At 38.4% G+C, this 16,974-nt stretch overlaps 1 protein-coding gene across 1 annotated transcript in view; it reads left to right on the top strand.

Annotated features, from left to right (window-relative positions):
* The first annotated feature begins 5,546 nt into the window (after positions 1-5,546).
* The window catches only part of cdk9 (cyclin-dependent kinase 9 (CDC2-related kinase)), a 14,351-nt gene continuing 2,923 nt past the window's right edge, over positions 5,547-16,974 (top strand). Inside the window, exons 1-7 of the mRNA XM_028601052.1 lie at positions 5,547-5,686; positions 5,820-5,933; positions 7,644-7,725; positions 9,233-9,323; positions 9,527-9,693; positions 10,423-10,594; positions 10,943-11,091. Of these exons, the coding sequence (XP_028456853.1) occupies positions 5,646-5,686; positions 5,820-5,933; positions 7,644-7,725; positions 9,233-9,323; positions 9,527-9,693; positions 10,423-10,594; positions 10,943-11,091 (816 nt within the window). The 5' untranslated portion in view covers positions 5,547-5,645. The remainder of the gene's footprint in view (positions 5,687-5,819; positions 5,934-7,643; positions 7,726-9,232; positions 9,324-9,526; positions 9,694-10,422; positions 10,595-10,942; positions 11,092-16,974) is intronic.

Genomic DNA, 16,974 nt, shown 5'->3' with positions numbered 1-16,974 from the left:
TTTAATTTATTGCTTTTTTAATTTGATTAGGCCCTTAATTGATATAACGGTGTACTTACTTTGTATTTTGGTGTCTGATAAGTCCATGTGGACTGGGCATATGTAGGCGATGCCTGAATATTAAATATCGTATTAAAAATAGAATGTTGCTCATATGTTTTACATATTTTTATACAACATTTCCTTTTACTGGGCAATGAGAGTAAGAAAACTGTCAGCTTTAATTATGAAATAAAACGGAAGTTTAACTTGCTTAGAATAGCATAATTAATAGTTTGTTACAGCCAGTAAAAAATATGGTACTCACACTCTCATAAACATTAAAAAAATCAACGTTTGCCCACATTGACACATCAAAATAAGTAATAATGCCCCTGCAAATGTTTGCATTCAGACATCAGACCAGGCATTTTGATGAAAGTACAACAGATATTATACATAATACAAATAATGGCTTTACAGTGATATTTTAGTGCACATATTGGTGCATATTTGGCATACTTAGAGACATGATATCATTTCTAAGAATTGTTTTCTGTGTATGAGTGATTTTCAAGAAACTGTAGGCTGGAATGAGGAGGTTTTTTTGGTATTCTTTACAGTTTAATATTGTTGCACTGCTCACTAAATTCAGTTGTAGGCTATATCTGCAGACGTTGATGAAATAAAGGTATTTTTATTGCACCATCTCAGGCTCCTGATAACTCATTGATTCATCCTTGGCACTAGAAAAGGCCAGATAGTATCAAAGGTAATGAAATGGCAGATTCTGCAAAACAGAAGTTAAGAGCACTATTGAACAGAGATTAAAGGAAAGGTGTCAAATGCAATGGGAGGAAGAGAGGAAATGATAATGCTTTTAAAGAGTACAAAGGTTAGTTGGGAGAAATAAGGAGCAAGAGAGATGGGATAATATCAACACTTAGATTTGGACACACTGGCCTAAACAGTAATTTTGTGAATATTGTAAACACGAGAATAGAAGCTTCCTGTTCATACTTGTCCAATGTTGCTGCCTTCATTTGGACTCATTGGATTGAATTCATTTTATGTGTTAATCAAATTGTATTGGGTGTAAACAACGAGAATGAGATGTCTATATTTCTATATCTTTATTTTTAGTATTATTAATTAATTGAAGAAACAAATCATTACACTGCTGACGTTCAGTTTAACTTAAAGGTCCCATGGCATGAAAATTTCACGTTATGAGGTTTTTTAACATTAATATGCGTTCCCCCAGCCTGCCTATGGTCCCCCAGTGGCTAGAAAGGGCGATAGGTGTAAACCAAGCCCTGAATATCCTGCTCTGCCTTTGAGAAAATGAAAGCTCAGATGGGCCAATCAGGAATCTTCTCCTTATGAGGTCATAAGGAGCAAGGTTACCTCCCCTTTCTCTGCTTTGCCCGCCCAGAAAATTTGGCCCCCCTATGGGAGAGAGACATCATGGCTTTCAAACGAGCAAAGTGGCAGTTGGTCAAGGCCACACCCCCACCCTCCACCTTGTCCCCCTCCCCCTCTCTCCTCCTCAATATACAGACACAGAAACGGCACATCCTAAGGAAAGCTCATTGTGGGACTGGCTCTAGTGGCTGTAATTCTGCACCAAGGCTGAATTTTGGGAAATAGACTTCAGATCCAGTATTAGGGGACCACTAAGGTCTATATAAAAGAGACTTCAGATACAGTATTAGGGGACCACTAAGATCTATATAAAAGAGACTTCAGATACAGTATTAGGGGACCACTAAGGCCTATATAAAAGAGACTTCAGATACAGTATTAGGGGACCACTAAGGTCTATATAAAAGAGACTTCAGATACAGTATTAGGGGACCACTAAGGCCTATATAAAAGAGACTTCAGATACAGTATTAGGGGACCACTAAGGTCTATATAAAAGAGACTTCAGATACAGTATTAGAGGACCACTAAGGCCTATAGAAAAGCCTCCAAAGAGCACCATGTCAAGGGACCTTTAAATGCATACGTAGCAGGGTCACAGCTTGAAATAGACATACCCCGAACTGCAACATAATCCCTTTTCCCCCTGCATTTATGTCTGGTTTACACTCCAGTCCAGTTGGTGGTGGTAATGCACCTTTAAGTTGGTTTGCAAACCGCCAATGAACCATAAGGAAGAAGAAGAAGAAATTTTTTTTTTTTTTTTTTTTTTTTTTTATTGACAAAATAAAAAGAGGTACATGAAAACATACATTTACAATTAGTTAGAGGTTTCAGGGGAAAAAAAGCTCTACAGTTTCCACAGTTGTAATACTTTTTTTGTTATCCAACGTTCTAAGTTACTTCAGTAGAGATTTAAATTCTATGAGAAAAGGTACAAAATTAGGAGATGAATTAGAAAATTTCTGCTTGTGAATATAGAATTTGGCATAAAAAATGATAAAGTTAATTAGATACTCAAGAGCACCATTTCCTGAATTATCGTAGAAACAGATGATATCTTTAAGGTTAAAGGTGTAGACAATGTTGGTGGGTTCAAAAAAGTAAGACTCAAAATCTGTCCAAAATCTTTTGGATATTTCACAATCAAAATAAAGGTGAGATATTGTTTCAATATTCTGTTTACAAAATGTACAGGAAGAGGCAATGTTGGCAAATTTAGCAATAAGGTGATTTGTAGGGTATATGTTATGTAAAATGTTGAGGTGTACTTCCTTAGCTTTGTTATAAAACACAGTAGGCCTACTGGTTGGACAGTATAAACTAAATAAATAAATATGGACCATGTCTACAGAACAGGACATGTTTTACTGGTTGGACAAGATAAAATAAATAAATATGGACCATGTCTACAGAACAGGACATGTTTTACTGGTTGGACAGTATAAAATAAATAAAGAGAACAGGACAACTTTTCTTTCGCTTCTCTGATTCGTTCCGTTTAGTTGTCTCTATTTCTTCTAGCCTGACAAGCCAGACCCACATCAAGATGTTGGGTCTGGGAACTCACCATTGGCAGGGCTCAATCCGAGGGGCGGGATAAAAGGTTGTCTTTCAAATTACCTGTGCGCAATAGGATAGCGCTACAACCAACCTCGAAATGCACACCATCATGGGGCGCCAGGCTGTCACAGGAAGCTGCAGCCAAATATGGGAAGTCCTTTTGGCAAACGCAATGACGACACGACACTGCTCCTATGATGACATGACACGCCTCCTATTTTTTTACAAGCAAGATAATAAAATAAATGTTATTGATTATTTTCTTGTTTAATTTATTGCTTTTTTAATTTGATTAGGCCCTTAATTGTTATAACGGTGTACTTACTTTGTATTTTGGATAAGTCCATGTGGACTGGGCATATGTACGCAATGCCTGAATATTGAATATCTTATTAAAAATAGAATGTTGCTCATATGTTTTACATAGCCAACATTTCCTTTTACTGGGCAATGAGAGTAAGAAAACTGTCAGGTTTAATTATGAAATAAAACGGAAGTTTAACTTGCTTAGAATAGCATAATTAATAGTTTGTTATATTTACAGCCAGTAAAAAATATGGTACTCACACTCTCATAAACATTAAAAAAAATCAACGTTTGCCCACATTGACACATCAAAATAAGTAATAATGCCCCTGCAAATGTTTGCATTCAGACATCAGACCAGGCATTTTGATGAAAGTACAACAGATATTATACAGAATACAAATAATGGGTTTACAGTGATATTTTAGTGCACATATTGGTGCATATTTGGCATACTTAGAGACATGATATCATTTCTAAGAATTGTTTTCTGTGTATGATTGATTTTCAAGAAACTGTAGGCTGGAATGAGGAGGTTTTTTTGGTATTCTTTACAGTTTAATATCGTTGCACTGCTCACTAAATTCAGTTGTAGGCTATATCTGCAGACGTTGATGAAATAAAGGTATTTATATTGCACCATCTCAGGCTCCTGATAACTCATTGATTCATCCTTGGCACTAGAAAAGGCCAGATAGTATCAAAGGTAATGAAATGGCAGATTCTGCAAAACAGAAGTTAAGAGCACTATTGAACAGAGATTAAAGGAAAGGTGTCAAATGCAATGGGAGGAAGAGAGGAAATGATAATGCTTTTAAAGAGTACAAAGGTTAGTTGGGAGAAATAAGGAGCAAGAGAGATGGGATAATATCAACACTTAGATTTGGACACACTGGCCTAAACAGTAATTTTGTGAATATTGTAAACACGAGAATAGAAGCTTCCTGTTCATACTTGTCCAATGTTGCTGCCTTCATTTGGACTCATTGGATTGAATTCATTTTATGTGTTAATCAAATTGTATTGGGTGTAAACAATGCAAATGATATGTCTATATTTCTATATTGTTATTAATATTATTAATGAATTAATGAAACAAATCATTACACTGCTGACGTTCAGTTTAACGTAAAGGTCCCATGGCATGAAAATGTCACGTTATTAGGTTTTTTAACATTAATATGAGTTCCCCCAGCCTGCCTATGGTCCCCCAGTGACTAGAAATGGCGATAGGTGTAAACCGAGCCCTGGGTATCCTGCTCTGCCTTTGAGAAAATGAAAGCTCAGATGGGCCAATCAGGAATCTTCTCCTTATGAGGTCATAAGGAGCAAGGTTACCTCCCCTTTCTCTGCTTTGCCCGCCCAGAGAACTTGGCCCAGCCATGAGAGAGAGAGAGAGACATCATGGCTTTCAAATGAGCAAAGTGGCAGTTGGTCAAGGCCACACCCCACCCTCCACCTTGTGCCCCCCCTCTCTCCTCCTCAATATACAGACACAGGAACGGCACATCCTAAGGAAAGCTCATTGTGGGACTGGCTCTAGTGGCTGTAATTATGCACCAAGGCTGAATTTCGGGACTTCAGATACAGTATTAGGGGACCACTAAGGTCTATATAAAAGAGACTTCAGATACAGATTAGATACTCAAGAGCACCATTTCCTGAATTATCTAGAAACAGATGATATCTTTAAGGTTAAAGGTAGTTGGTGGGTTCAAAAAAGTAAGACTAGATATTTCACAATCAAAATATAGGTGTGATATTGTTTCAATATTCTGTTTACAAAATGTACAGGCAGAGTCATATGTCAGCAAGGTGATTAGTAGGGTATATGTTATGTAAAATTTTGAGGTGTAGGCTACTTCCTGAGCTTTGTTAGAAACACAGTACTTATAGGGTAGAAGCCAAATTCTCAATTTTAGATCTCCACAAAAACTTGCCCCTTGGCACGACTGTATCCTTTCTCTGAAATATTCGGCGAATATGCTTATTGTTGCATTTTATGTGCGTTAGTTCAATTCCATCCAATGATAGTATACGGCTGAGATATATCGTGTGCATCATAACTTAAGTCATTTTTATAAGTAAAATTAAACCATTTGGGATTGCACGAGATAAAGAGTTAAATTCTCTGAAAGTAATTGGAAAACTGTGAACATTCATAAACTGTTCATAGGATAGCATATCACCAGATTCATCGAAAAGATTAAGAATGTGATTTAAATCTCTTTGAAACTATTTAGGAAAAAATAAAGATTTTCTCTTAATACATCCATGCCTGCGAGAGGCAGAAATGTGCCGCAAGGCGTCTGGTCTGCCGGAAATCAACCAAGGAAGAAGAAGAAGGGTCGCAGAGTCTGAACGGCACAGGGATGCAGCGAGACAAAACAAGCAACGCCGGTGGGGCTGAAAAGTAAGAATATAGCTATATTACATTTAACTTATAAGACATGTGTAATTTCTTTCATTGAATTACTTTGGGACATGTTCTATATAGCTCGTGTTTTAACATAATGGTCCTAATTTGCAATGAAATGTCTTTTCAGGCCCGACCGAGAGGCCGCCATAATGTCGAAATACTACGATGGAGTTGAATTTCCTTTCTGTGACGAGTTCTCCAAATATGAAAAAATGGCAAAAATAGGACAAGGAACCTTTGGGTGAGTAATACACAAACATTGTATGGTGTGAGTGTATCTGTAAATGCGTTTTTGGTGGCTGTGTCTAACGTTAGCTGTGCTATAACCATAGGCTATAGCTAACTTTGGTCACAAGGAATACAGTCTAACTTAACAATGGAACAAGTAACGTTAGTTAAACATGGGGAATTGTGTTTTTCTCCGTGTGGGCAGCTGTACAAAATTCGTTTTAGGACCAGATGTCCTTTGTTCAGTAGACTTTTTGAAAACGTAGCCTACAGAGTCACAGAACCTAGTTGTACCAGCTGAAGTAGGTGCTGTAGCCTATAGTGGATTGTACATTTAGCTAGCTAGTTAATAGAGGGGCGTTGTAGTCTTTAGTTTAACGTTACACTGTAACCTCCCAAATCACCAGAGGAACCACTTGTCCCACAAGTTAAGATTCAGTTTACTCCTATGATAAAGATCCAATTAGAAATCAGCATTAGGATTTGCTGGGAATAATCTACCAATTTAGTCCATAGTTAGAACTAGGGTTGCACGATGTTGACAAAATGTGATATTGCGATATCGACTATGAATATTGTGATATTAATTTTGATATTTTTAAATGTATCTAAAATTACAAAAGTTACAGGAAAACACATCAAAATAGATTCATAACAAATTAAACAAGTTTTCTTACAACACAAGGTTTATTTCAACTGAATAAATAAGGACCATGTCTACAGAACAGGACATGTTGTACTGGTTGGACAGTATAAAATAAATAAATGAGGACCATGTCTACAGAACAGGACATGTTTTACTGGTTGGACAGTATAAAATAAATAAGTAAAGAGAACAGGACAACTTTTCTTTCGCTTCTCTGATTCGTTCCGTTTAGTTGTCTCTATTTCTTCTAGCCTGAAAAGCCAAGATGTTGGGTCTGGGAACTCACCATTGGCAGGGCTCAATCCGAGGGGCGGGATAAAAGGTTGTCTTTCAAATTCCCTTTGCACGCAATAGGATAGCGCTACAACCAACCATAGCAATGCTAGTAGTACATTTTTGCCGTATCTGGTCGGCAAAGCTACGAACACATCTTCCTTTTTTTAAGAATAACTTCAAGTCTTCCATAGTCGCGGCCGTAGCCTATTTGAACTCTGCCGTCCTTATGTTAAGCCCGCCTACCGACTCTATACACGATGTGATTGGCCTGACCAGAATTTGGTTTTTTCAGCTCGCAAGCCAACGGAGAATTGCTAGACTGACCCTGGCTTCAAATTACATTTGCAGCCGCTAGGATGCGTCTAGATTTCTAGGCTATATTTCTTCACTTACACTGTCACTCTGTCAAAATATGCACACACGTGGTACGCTCCATAGGGTTTGTCACGTAGTGGACCAGTGCTGACGTGTGCTAACGTGTGCAAGTGGCACGTTAACTGGCCAATGAAATGATAATCATTATAGCGTTTCAAGAGGGCTCTAAATCACACACAACTAAGCCACACAGCCAACGGACGGGACGGAGTGCTCCACAAAATAAACAAAATATTGCATACTTATCGCAATACTTTCGATATAATATTGAGCAACGTGATATCGCAATAACCATATTGAGTTGAAATATCATGCACCCCTAGTTAGAACTTTGTTTTATTTTTCTTTTTTTTAGAGTGTTTAATATCAAGTTGTCAGTAAAGTAAAAGTGTTATTTGTAAATGTATGTATGTAATCACATTATAGGGAGGTGTTCAAAGCAAAGCACAGACAGACTGGGAAGAAGGTCGCGCTGAAGAAAGTTTTGATGGAAAATGAGAAAGAAGGGGTAAGAGACCATTCAGAGTTTTTTATAGCCTTATATGCTGAATATCCATAAGATTGGGACACCTGTTAGGAACAGTTGATGTGGATAGGGCTGGGTGATAGGGAGAAAATCTGATCACGATATTCTTGACCAAATACCTCGATATCGATATTGTGGTGATATTTTAGGGTTGACAATTGGTCCTTTTAACTAAATATCGTCACACGTGGATTTTTTATAAATAATCATCAGTAATATGGACATAATGTCTAAGTGGGGAAAAGGCAAATAATAGAACAGCTAGAACAGTCTGGTAAGTAAGAAAAGGACATCACTTTACTGTAATCTAGCCTTTAAAACCAGTTAAAGACAACACTTATGTCATATCACGATATTACAATATCCAAAATCTAAGACAATACCTATTCTCATATCACAATATCGATGTGTCGATATTTTGCCCAGCCCTAGATGCGGACCCAGCTTGAGTGTTTTTTTTGTTTGTTTTTTTTATGACAGAAAAGGCATATTAAATGTACAATGTGTAGTTCTTTACCATATGCTCCAAAAACAAAGAGGGCAGCAGCAAGAATGGCATGATTTGCTAATTGAAGCAATGAAGGTGTTCAACTAACAATTATTTTAATTGCAGATTAATCTGTTATTTTCTTAATTAATTGATCAGTTGTTTGCTATGTGAAATGTCAGAAATTGGTGAACAATTTTGATCAAAGATACTCAAAGATATTTAGTTTATTGTCACAGAGGAGTATCCTGGGTAAACCCTGACAAACTACCAGCAAATTTGACATTTGCTCTGCAAGTCAGTCTGGCCAAGAGCCCATTCAAGCCCATTTCCAATTTTTCCAAATCGAGGCACCAATCACAACCGTTGAGGCAGGCTTTACACGATGACGATAGCGCAGCGACGGCGAGCAGCTTTGTGTTTACATTTAACATGACATCTACCGAAGCGCAGCAACCCGTTGATGCTGCTGTCGCTGCTACGTCACCCGGATTGTTGGTCTGATTGGTTGAAGGACTATCCAATTGCGCCCAGAGGAATTTGAGCGGCATCCATTGGTGACGCCCCTTTGGAAGTGAGCTGTGAATGAAGCTTGCCCAGACCCACTCTGTTACAACTGAGAAAGGTCTGTTGTCAAACAGGCTAACAGAGAAGTGAAGAAACTAGAAAATATATGTATTGTTCATTAAAAAATTACTCAAACCAATTAATCAAAATTATATTATATTAATCAAAACGAATATTCAAATCACCAAATTGAAAATCAAATACCTACCCAACGAACGAATAGTCGAATATTCGGATCCAGCCCCCTGACTTGGCTGTGAAACTCCATGGCATTCCCTTTTTGTCAATTAACTGCTGCATATGTCCTGTGCTTATAATGCTGCTTGTTTTTGTTCTGGCTACATAATTCTAAATATTGACAACATACTTGAATTCGTTAGTCCATCAGGGTTTTTACACATTCACTATGAGTTTTCTCTGGATGCTTTATTTTAGTTCCCAATCACAGCTCTGAGAGAGATCAAGATCCTGCAGCTACTCAAACATGAGAATGTGGTCAATCTGATTGAGATCTGCAGAACCAAAGGTTGGTGTTACCATAATTTGCTATAACAATCAATTTCTGGCTTAATCTGTTTGTGTGGTTATATATTTAGGGCACTTATTTGTCCTACCATGTAAGAAGTAGCAAAATGTGTCTTGCTCCAATGATGGAAGCAAGAAGCGTTTTTTTTTTTATTTTTTTTTTTTTTTACATGTCATGTAAAAAAAAAATGTTTGTTCTTGAAGCTACTCAGTTCAACAGATACAAAGGCAGCATCTACCTGGTGTTTGACTTCTGTGAGCATGACCTGGCTGGGCTACTCAGCAATGCCAATGTAAAGTTCACCCTGGCAGAGATCAAGAAGGTCATGCAGATGCTGCTCAATGGATTGTACTACATCCACAGAAACAAGGTGAGGCATTGATAAAGAGTATAAATGTATGTAAAATACCCTATATGCTGTATTACCCTAGAGAAATGAGAAAAAGAAGAGGAAGTTATCATATCAGCAGAACATTGGAAATAGTCACTAACTTGTGTGTGTTATTGCATGTTGATATCGTCAGCGTAAGGCGCTGCTATCTCGTCATATAGCCGTAACACTGTCCAAACCGCTCCAAATTCCAAACCCCAAGTTGATTGGGTACCCAGGAAACCAAGTGTGAAGTACATTGAATGAGCAGTTCATGAGATCTTTCAAGGACAGTACAAACGCATACAGAGGCTTCCCGGTTTTATTACATACAGTAGATATTGGGTGTTAATCTACAAGAAGTGATACATTCAGAGGACATCTCTTTAACATACTGCGTGTATGAAGCAGATGACGTGGAAACCGCGAAATCCACCTATATTAAATTCATGTCTGTCAACAACAGAAAGAACTTTAGACATGGACAAATTAACCTTTACAATCAGAGATCAAATACACAAATAGAGTAAGGTCCACTCCAAAGATAGTCTGTATAATAAAATATCTCAATCTTTTTTTCTGAAAGTAGACAAATAGGGTAGATCTTTTTCAATTAATAAGAATGGATTTTATCAGTTTAAACCCAAGAAATACCACCTCATTTGTTATTACTCTTCCTGTTAGAATGTCTTGTGGTCTCGATCTTAATGTTTCCTTCTCTTGGATCAGATCCTTCACAGAGATATGAAGGCGGCCAACGTGCTCATCACCAGAGACGGTGTCCTGAAGTTGGCTGACTTTGGTTTGGCTCGAGCCTTTAGCCTGGCTAAAAACAGCCAGGGGAACCGCTACACTAACCGCGTGGTCACACTCTGGTACAGACCTCCAGAGCTGCTGCTAGGTAAGAGACAACCATAATACTCAAGAAAATGCAGAAATATGCATATGCACTCCGTTATTTATCAATAAGTGGATGCAGTGCAAGTTACTGATGTGTATTGGCGTTGTGTACAGCCATTACCCACATATGCAGCTATTTATAGTGCCTACTGTGTCAGTTCATAAATGATGCTGTATCTCAATCATTGTCCTCATATATCAAAAAAGCATTCAGTAATGATGTATAGAACTCATTGATGCTGACTTTACAAAGTGCTTCACAAATTATAAAAAATAAATAAAGACAAAGGCATTGCGTCATATTCATTTATGTATGTATTTATACATAAATAAAGTTATTTTTTGATAGGTGAGCGAGATTACGGCCCCCCCATTGACCTGTGGGGAGCAGGCTGCATCATGGCAGAGATGTGGACAAGAAGTCCCATAATGCAAGGCAACACTGAGCAGCATCAGCTCACTCTCATCAGCCAGCTCTGTGGCTCCATCACTGCTGAGGTAAGATGACATAAGAGGAACATCAGTTTAGACTAAAGTTACCTGTTGACATACTCACAGGGCTCGACGCTAACATTTTTCCAAAAGAAGCATGTGTGCAGAAAGAACTTTAGGGGTGTAATTAAAAATGATCAAATTAGTTTTTCTTTTAAAGTGCTCATATTTTACTTATATATATTGTGTGTGTGTGTGTGTATATATATATATATATATATATATATATATATATATATATATATATATATATATATATATATATATATATATATATATATATATATATATAAATATATATAAATGAGCACTTTAAAAGAAAAACTAATTTGATAATTTTTAATTACACCCCTAAAAATTTTTTCTGCACACATGCTTTTTTGGAAAAAATGTTAGCATGTGTGCAAAAAAAAAAAAAAAAAAGTGTATGTATATATATATATATATATATATATATATATATATATATATATATATATATATATATATATATATATATATATATATATATATATATATACATACATACATACATACATACATACATACATACATACATACATACATACATACATACATACAACATACATACATTTGACCCAGTGGGGGAAATAAGTATTTGACCCCTTGCTGATTTTGCAGGTTTGCCCACTTACAAAGAATTCAAAAAATCTACAATTTTAATCATATGTACATTCTAACAGCGAAAGACAGAATCCCAAAGAAAATTCCAGAAAATCACATCATATGAATTTATTAAAATTGATAACCATCTGATGAGGAAAAACAAGTATTTGACCCCCTGGACAAACAGCAAGTATTCTGGCTCCTACAAGCCAGTTAGTCTTTCTTTAAGACACAGCCCCAATACGAACCAATTATCTACATCAAATACACCTGCCTCACCTCGTTACCTGTATAAAAGACACCTGTAAACACCCAAACAACCAGCATCCAACATCACCACCATGGGCAAGACCAAAGAGCTTTCTACGGACATCAGGGACAAGATTGTTGATCTGCACAAGGCTGGGAGGGGCTACAAGAGAATCGGAAAGCAACTTGGAGAGAAAAGATCAACTGTCGGTGCAGTTATCAGGAAATGGAAGAAGCACCACACCACCGCCAACCTCCCTCGGTCTGGGCCTCCACACAAGATCTTGCCTCGTGGGGTGTCCCTGATCATGCGAACGGTGAGGAATCATCCCAAAACCACAAGGGGGGAACTGATGAATCAACTGAAGGCAGCTGGGACCACATTTACAAAAGAAACGGTTGGTAACACACTACGCCGTCATGGATTGAAATCCTGCAGCGCACGCAAGGTCCCCCTGCTCAAGAAGAAACATGTACAGGCCCGCATGAAGTTCGCCATTCACCACCTGGACGACTCAGAAGAGGCCTGGAAGAAGGTGATGTGGTCAGATGAGACCAAAATAGAACTTTTTGGCCTCAACTCAACTCGTCGTGTTTGGAGGGCAAAGAACACTGAGTACAACCCAAAGAACACCATCCCCACCGTCAAGCATGGTGGTGGCAACATCATGCTTTGGGGGTGCTTTTCAGCCAAGGGGACGGGACAACTCCATCGTATTGAGGGGAGGATGGACGGGGCCATGTATCGTGGAATTCTCCTTCCCTCAGTGAGAGAGCTGAAGATGGGTCGAGGATGGGTGTTTCAGCACGACAACGAACCTAAGCACACCGCCAAAGCAACAAAAGAGTGGCTGAAGAAGAAGCACATCAAGGTTCTGGAGTGGCCTAGCCAGTCTCCAGACCTGAATCCAATTGAAAATCTTTGGAGGGAGCTTAAAATTCGAATTGCCAGGCGACAACCTCGGAACCTGAATGATTTGGAGGCTGTCTGCAGGGAGGAGTGGGCCAACATCCCTGCCGAAATGTGCACAAACCTTGTCACCAACTACAAAAACCGTTTGACATCTGTGCTGGCCAATAATGGCTTTTCTACAAAATATTAACATGCTGTTTGTCCAGGGGGTCAAATACTTGTTTTTCCTCATCAGATGGTTATCAATTTTAATAAATTCATATGATGTGATTTTCTGGAATTTTCTTTGGGATTCTGTCTTTCACTGTTAGAATGTACATATGATTAAAATTGTAGATTTTTGCATTCTTTGTAAGTGGGCAAACCTGCAAAATCAGCAAGGGGTCAAATACTTATTTCCCCACTGTATATATATATATATATATATATATATATATATATATATATATATATATATATATATATATATATATATATATATATATATATATATATATATATATATATATATATATACATATATACACACACACACACACACACACACACACACACACACACACACACACACACACACACACACACACACACACACACACAACCGGTCAAAAGTTTGGGGTCACTTAGAAATTTCCATTCCAGACACAATACCTGCTGAGATCAGTTGTATTGTTTTTTTTAACCAGGGCAGCAGTTTTCAGATTACATTATGTGCTTACATAATTGCAAAAGGGTTCTCGACTGTTATAGGAAGAAGTGGCTGAAGAAACACTTGAAATTCATGCTTTTTGGTCTAAACGTCATACCCAAATTAAAAGTGGTACAGCTCCCATATACTTTGACACTCAGGGGTGTGCTTGATATCATTGGAAAGGTGATTGATGTGGGTTTGTTTGTGTATTTGAGAAGTGTTGTATTTTGTAGTTTTTTGGCTTTTTTATTTGCACTTTTCAAATAGAAATAAAAAAACGCACAGACATATTTGTAGAAAAGAATTCATATAAAATCCATTTTTAAGTCTTTTAGCTTCTGAATTTTTTTCTGTAGTAAGCTGAGACGTGGCTAATGCTGTGTTGTCTGTCACCTGTCAGATGTGTTTACAGCAGTGTATTTTAATAATTTTACAGATTTATAACTTGGACAGAAATAAAAAAATCTCCATTCTAGCCTCTGTAACTCTGTGTCAGTAAGGCCTAGAATCACCCTGACACTTGTAACAAAAACTTGAGAATGTTTCCTTTCCAATGATATCAGGCACACCCCTGAGTGTCAAAGTATATGGGAGCTGTACTACTTTTAATTTGGGTATGACGTTTAGACCAAAAAGCATGAATTTCAAGTGTTTCTTCAGCCACTTCTTTCTACAACAGTCAAGAACCCTTTTGCAATTATGTAAGCACATAATGTAATCTGAAAACTGCTGCCCTGGTTAAAAAAAACAATACAACTGATCTCAGCAGGTATTGTGTCTGGAATGGAGTGGAATGGAAATTTCTAAGTGACTCCAAACTTTTGACCGGATGTATGTATGTATGTATGTATGTATGTATGTATGTATGTATGTATGTATGTATGTATGTATGTATGTATGTATGTATGTATGTATGTATGTATGTATGTATATATATATATACATACATACATACATACATACATACATACATACATACATACATACATACATACATACATACATACATACAGTGGTGTGAAAAAGTGTTTGCCCCCTTCCTCATTTCCTGTTCCTTTGCATGTTTGTCACACTTAAGTGTTTCGGAACATCAAACCAATTTAAACAATAGTCAAGGACAACACAAGTAAACACAAAATGCAATTTGTAAATGAAGGTGTTTATCATTAAAGGAGAAAAAAAATCCAAACCATCATGGCCCTGTGTGAAAAAGTGATTGCCCCCTAAACCTAATAACTGGTTGGGCCACCCTTAGCAGCAACAACTGCAACCAAGCGTTTGCGATAACGTGCAATGAGGCTTTTACAGCGTCCTGGAGGAATTTTGGCCCACTCATCTTTGCAGAATTGTCCTAATTCAGTTACATTAGAGGGTTTTCGAGCATGAACGGCCTTTTTTAAGGTCATACCACAACATCTCAATAGGATTCAGGTCAGGACTTTGGCTAGGCCACTCCAAAGTCTTCATTTTGTTTTTCTTCAGCCATTCGGTGGTGGACTTGCTGGTGTGTTTAGGATCATTGTCCTGCTGCAGAACCCAAGTTCGTTTCAGCTTGAGTACACGAACAGATGGTCGGACATTCTCCTTCAGGATCTCTTGGTAGACAGCAGAATTCATAGTTCCTTTTATCACGGCAAGTCTTCCAGGTCCTGAAGCAGCAAAACAGCCCCAGACCATCACACTGCCACCACCATATTTTACAGTTGGTATAATGTTCTTTTTATGAAATGCAGTGTTCCTTCTACGCCAGATATACTTGGACACACACCTTCCAAAGAGTTCCACTTTTGTCTCATCGGTCCACAGAATGTTGTCCCAAAAGTCTTGGGGATCATCAAGATGTGTTCTGGAGAAATTGAGACGAGCTTTGATGTTCTTTTTGCTCAGCAGTGGTTTTCTCCTTGGAACTCTGCCATGCAGGCCATTTTGCCCAGTCTTTTCCTGATGGTGGAGGCATGAGCGCTGACCTTAACTGAGGCAAGTGAGGCCTGCAGTTCTTTGGACGTTGTTGTGGGGTCTTTTGTGACCTCTTGGATGAGTCGTCGCTGCGCTCTTGGGGTAATTTTGGGCGGCCGGCCACTCCTGGGAAGGTTCACCACTGTTCCATGTCTTCGCCATTTGTGGATAATGGCTCTCACTGTGGTTCGCTGGATTCCCAAAGCTTTGGAAATGGCTTTATAACCCTTTCCAGACTGATAGATCTCAATTACTTTCTTTCTCAATTGTTCCTGAATTTCTTTGGGTCTCGGCATGATGTGTAGCTTTTAAGGATCTTCTGGTGGACCTTACTGTGTCAAGCAGCTCCTATTTAAGTGATGCCTTGATTGTGAACAGGTGTGGCAATAATCAGGCCTGGGTGTGGCTAGAGAAATTGAACTCAGGTGTGGACAACCACAGTTATAGTATGTTTTAACAAGGGGGGCAATCACTTTTTCACACAGGGCCATGATGGTTTGGATTTTTTTTCTCCTTTAATAATAAACACCTTCATTTACAAATTGCATTTTGTGTTTACTTGTGTTGTCCTTGACTTTTGTTTAAATTGGTTTGATGTTCCGAAACACTTAAGTGTGACACACATGCAAAGGAACAGGAAATGAGGAAGGGGGCAAACACTTTTTCACACCACTGTACATACAGTGGGGGAAATAAGTATTTGACCCCTTGCTGATTTTGCAGGTTTGCCCACTTACAAAGAATGCAAAAATCTACAATTTTAATCATATGTACATTCTAACAGTGAAAGACAGAATCCCAAAGAAAATTCCAGAAAATCACATCATATGAATTTATTTAAATTGATAACCATCTGATGAGGAAAAACAAGTATACGACCCCCTGGACAAACAGCATGTTAATATTTTGTAGAAAAGCCATTATTGGCCAGCACAGATGTCAAACGGTTTTTATTGTTGGTGACAAGGTTTGTGCACATTTCGGCAGGGATGTTGGCCCACTCCTCCCTGCAGACAGCCTCCAAATCATTCAGGTTCTGAGGTTGTCGCCTGGCAACTCGAATTTTAAGCTCCCTCCAAAGATTTTCAATCGGATTCAGGTCTGGAGACTGGCTAGGCCACTCCAGAACCTTGATGTGCTTCTTCTTCAGCCACTCTTTTGTTGCTTTGGCGGTGTGCTTAGGGTCGTTGTCGTGCTGAAACACCCATCCTCGACCCATCTTCAGCTCTCTCACTGAGGGAAGGAGATGTCGGTCCAGAATTCCATGATACATGGCCCCGTCCATCCTCCCCTCAATACGATGGAGTTGTCCCGTCCCCAGGCTGAAAAGCACCCCCAAAGCATGATGTTGCCACCACCATGCTTGACGGTGGGGATGGTGTTCTTTGGGTTGTACTCGGTGTTCTTTGCCCTCCAAACACGACGAGTTGAGTTGAGGCCAAAAAGTTCTATT

This window comes from Perca flavescens, chromosome 16, assembly GCF_004354835.1.
Source record: "Perca flavescens isolate YP-PL-M2 chromosome 16, PFLA_1.0, whole genome shotgun sequence".
NCBI lineage: Eukaryota > Metazoa > Chordata > Actinopteri > Perciformes > Percidae > Perca > Perca flavescens.
This window is presented reverse-complemented; position numbering and strand designations above follow the sequence as displayed.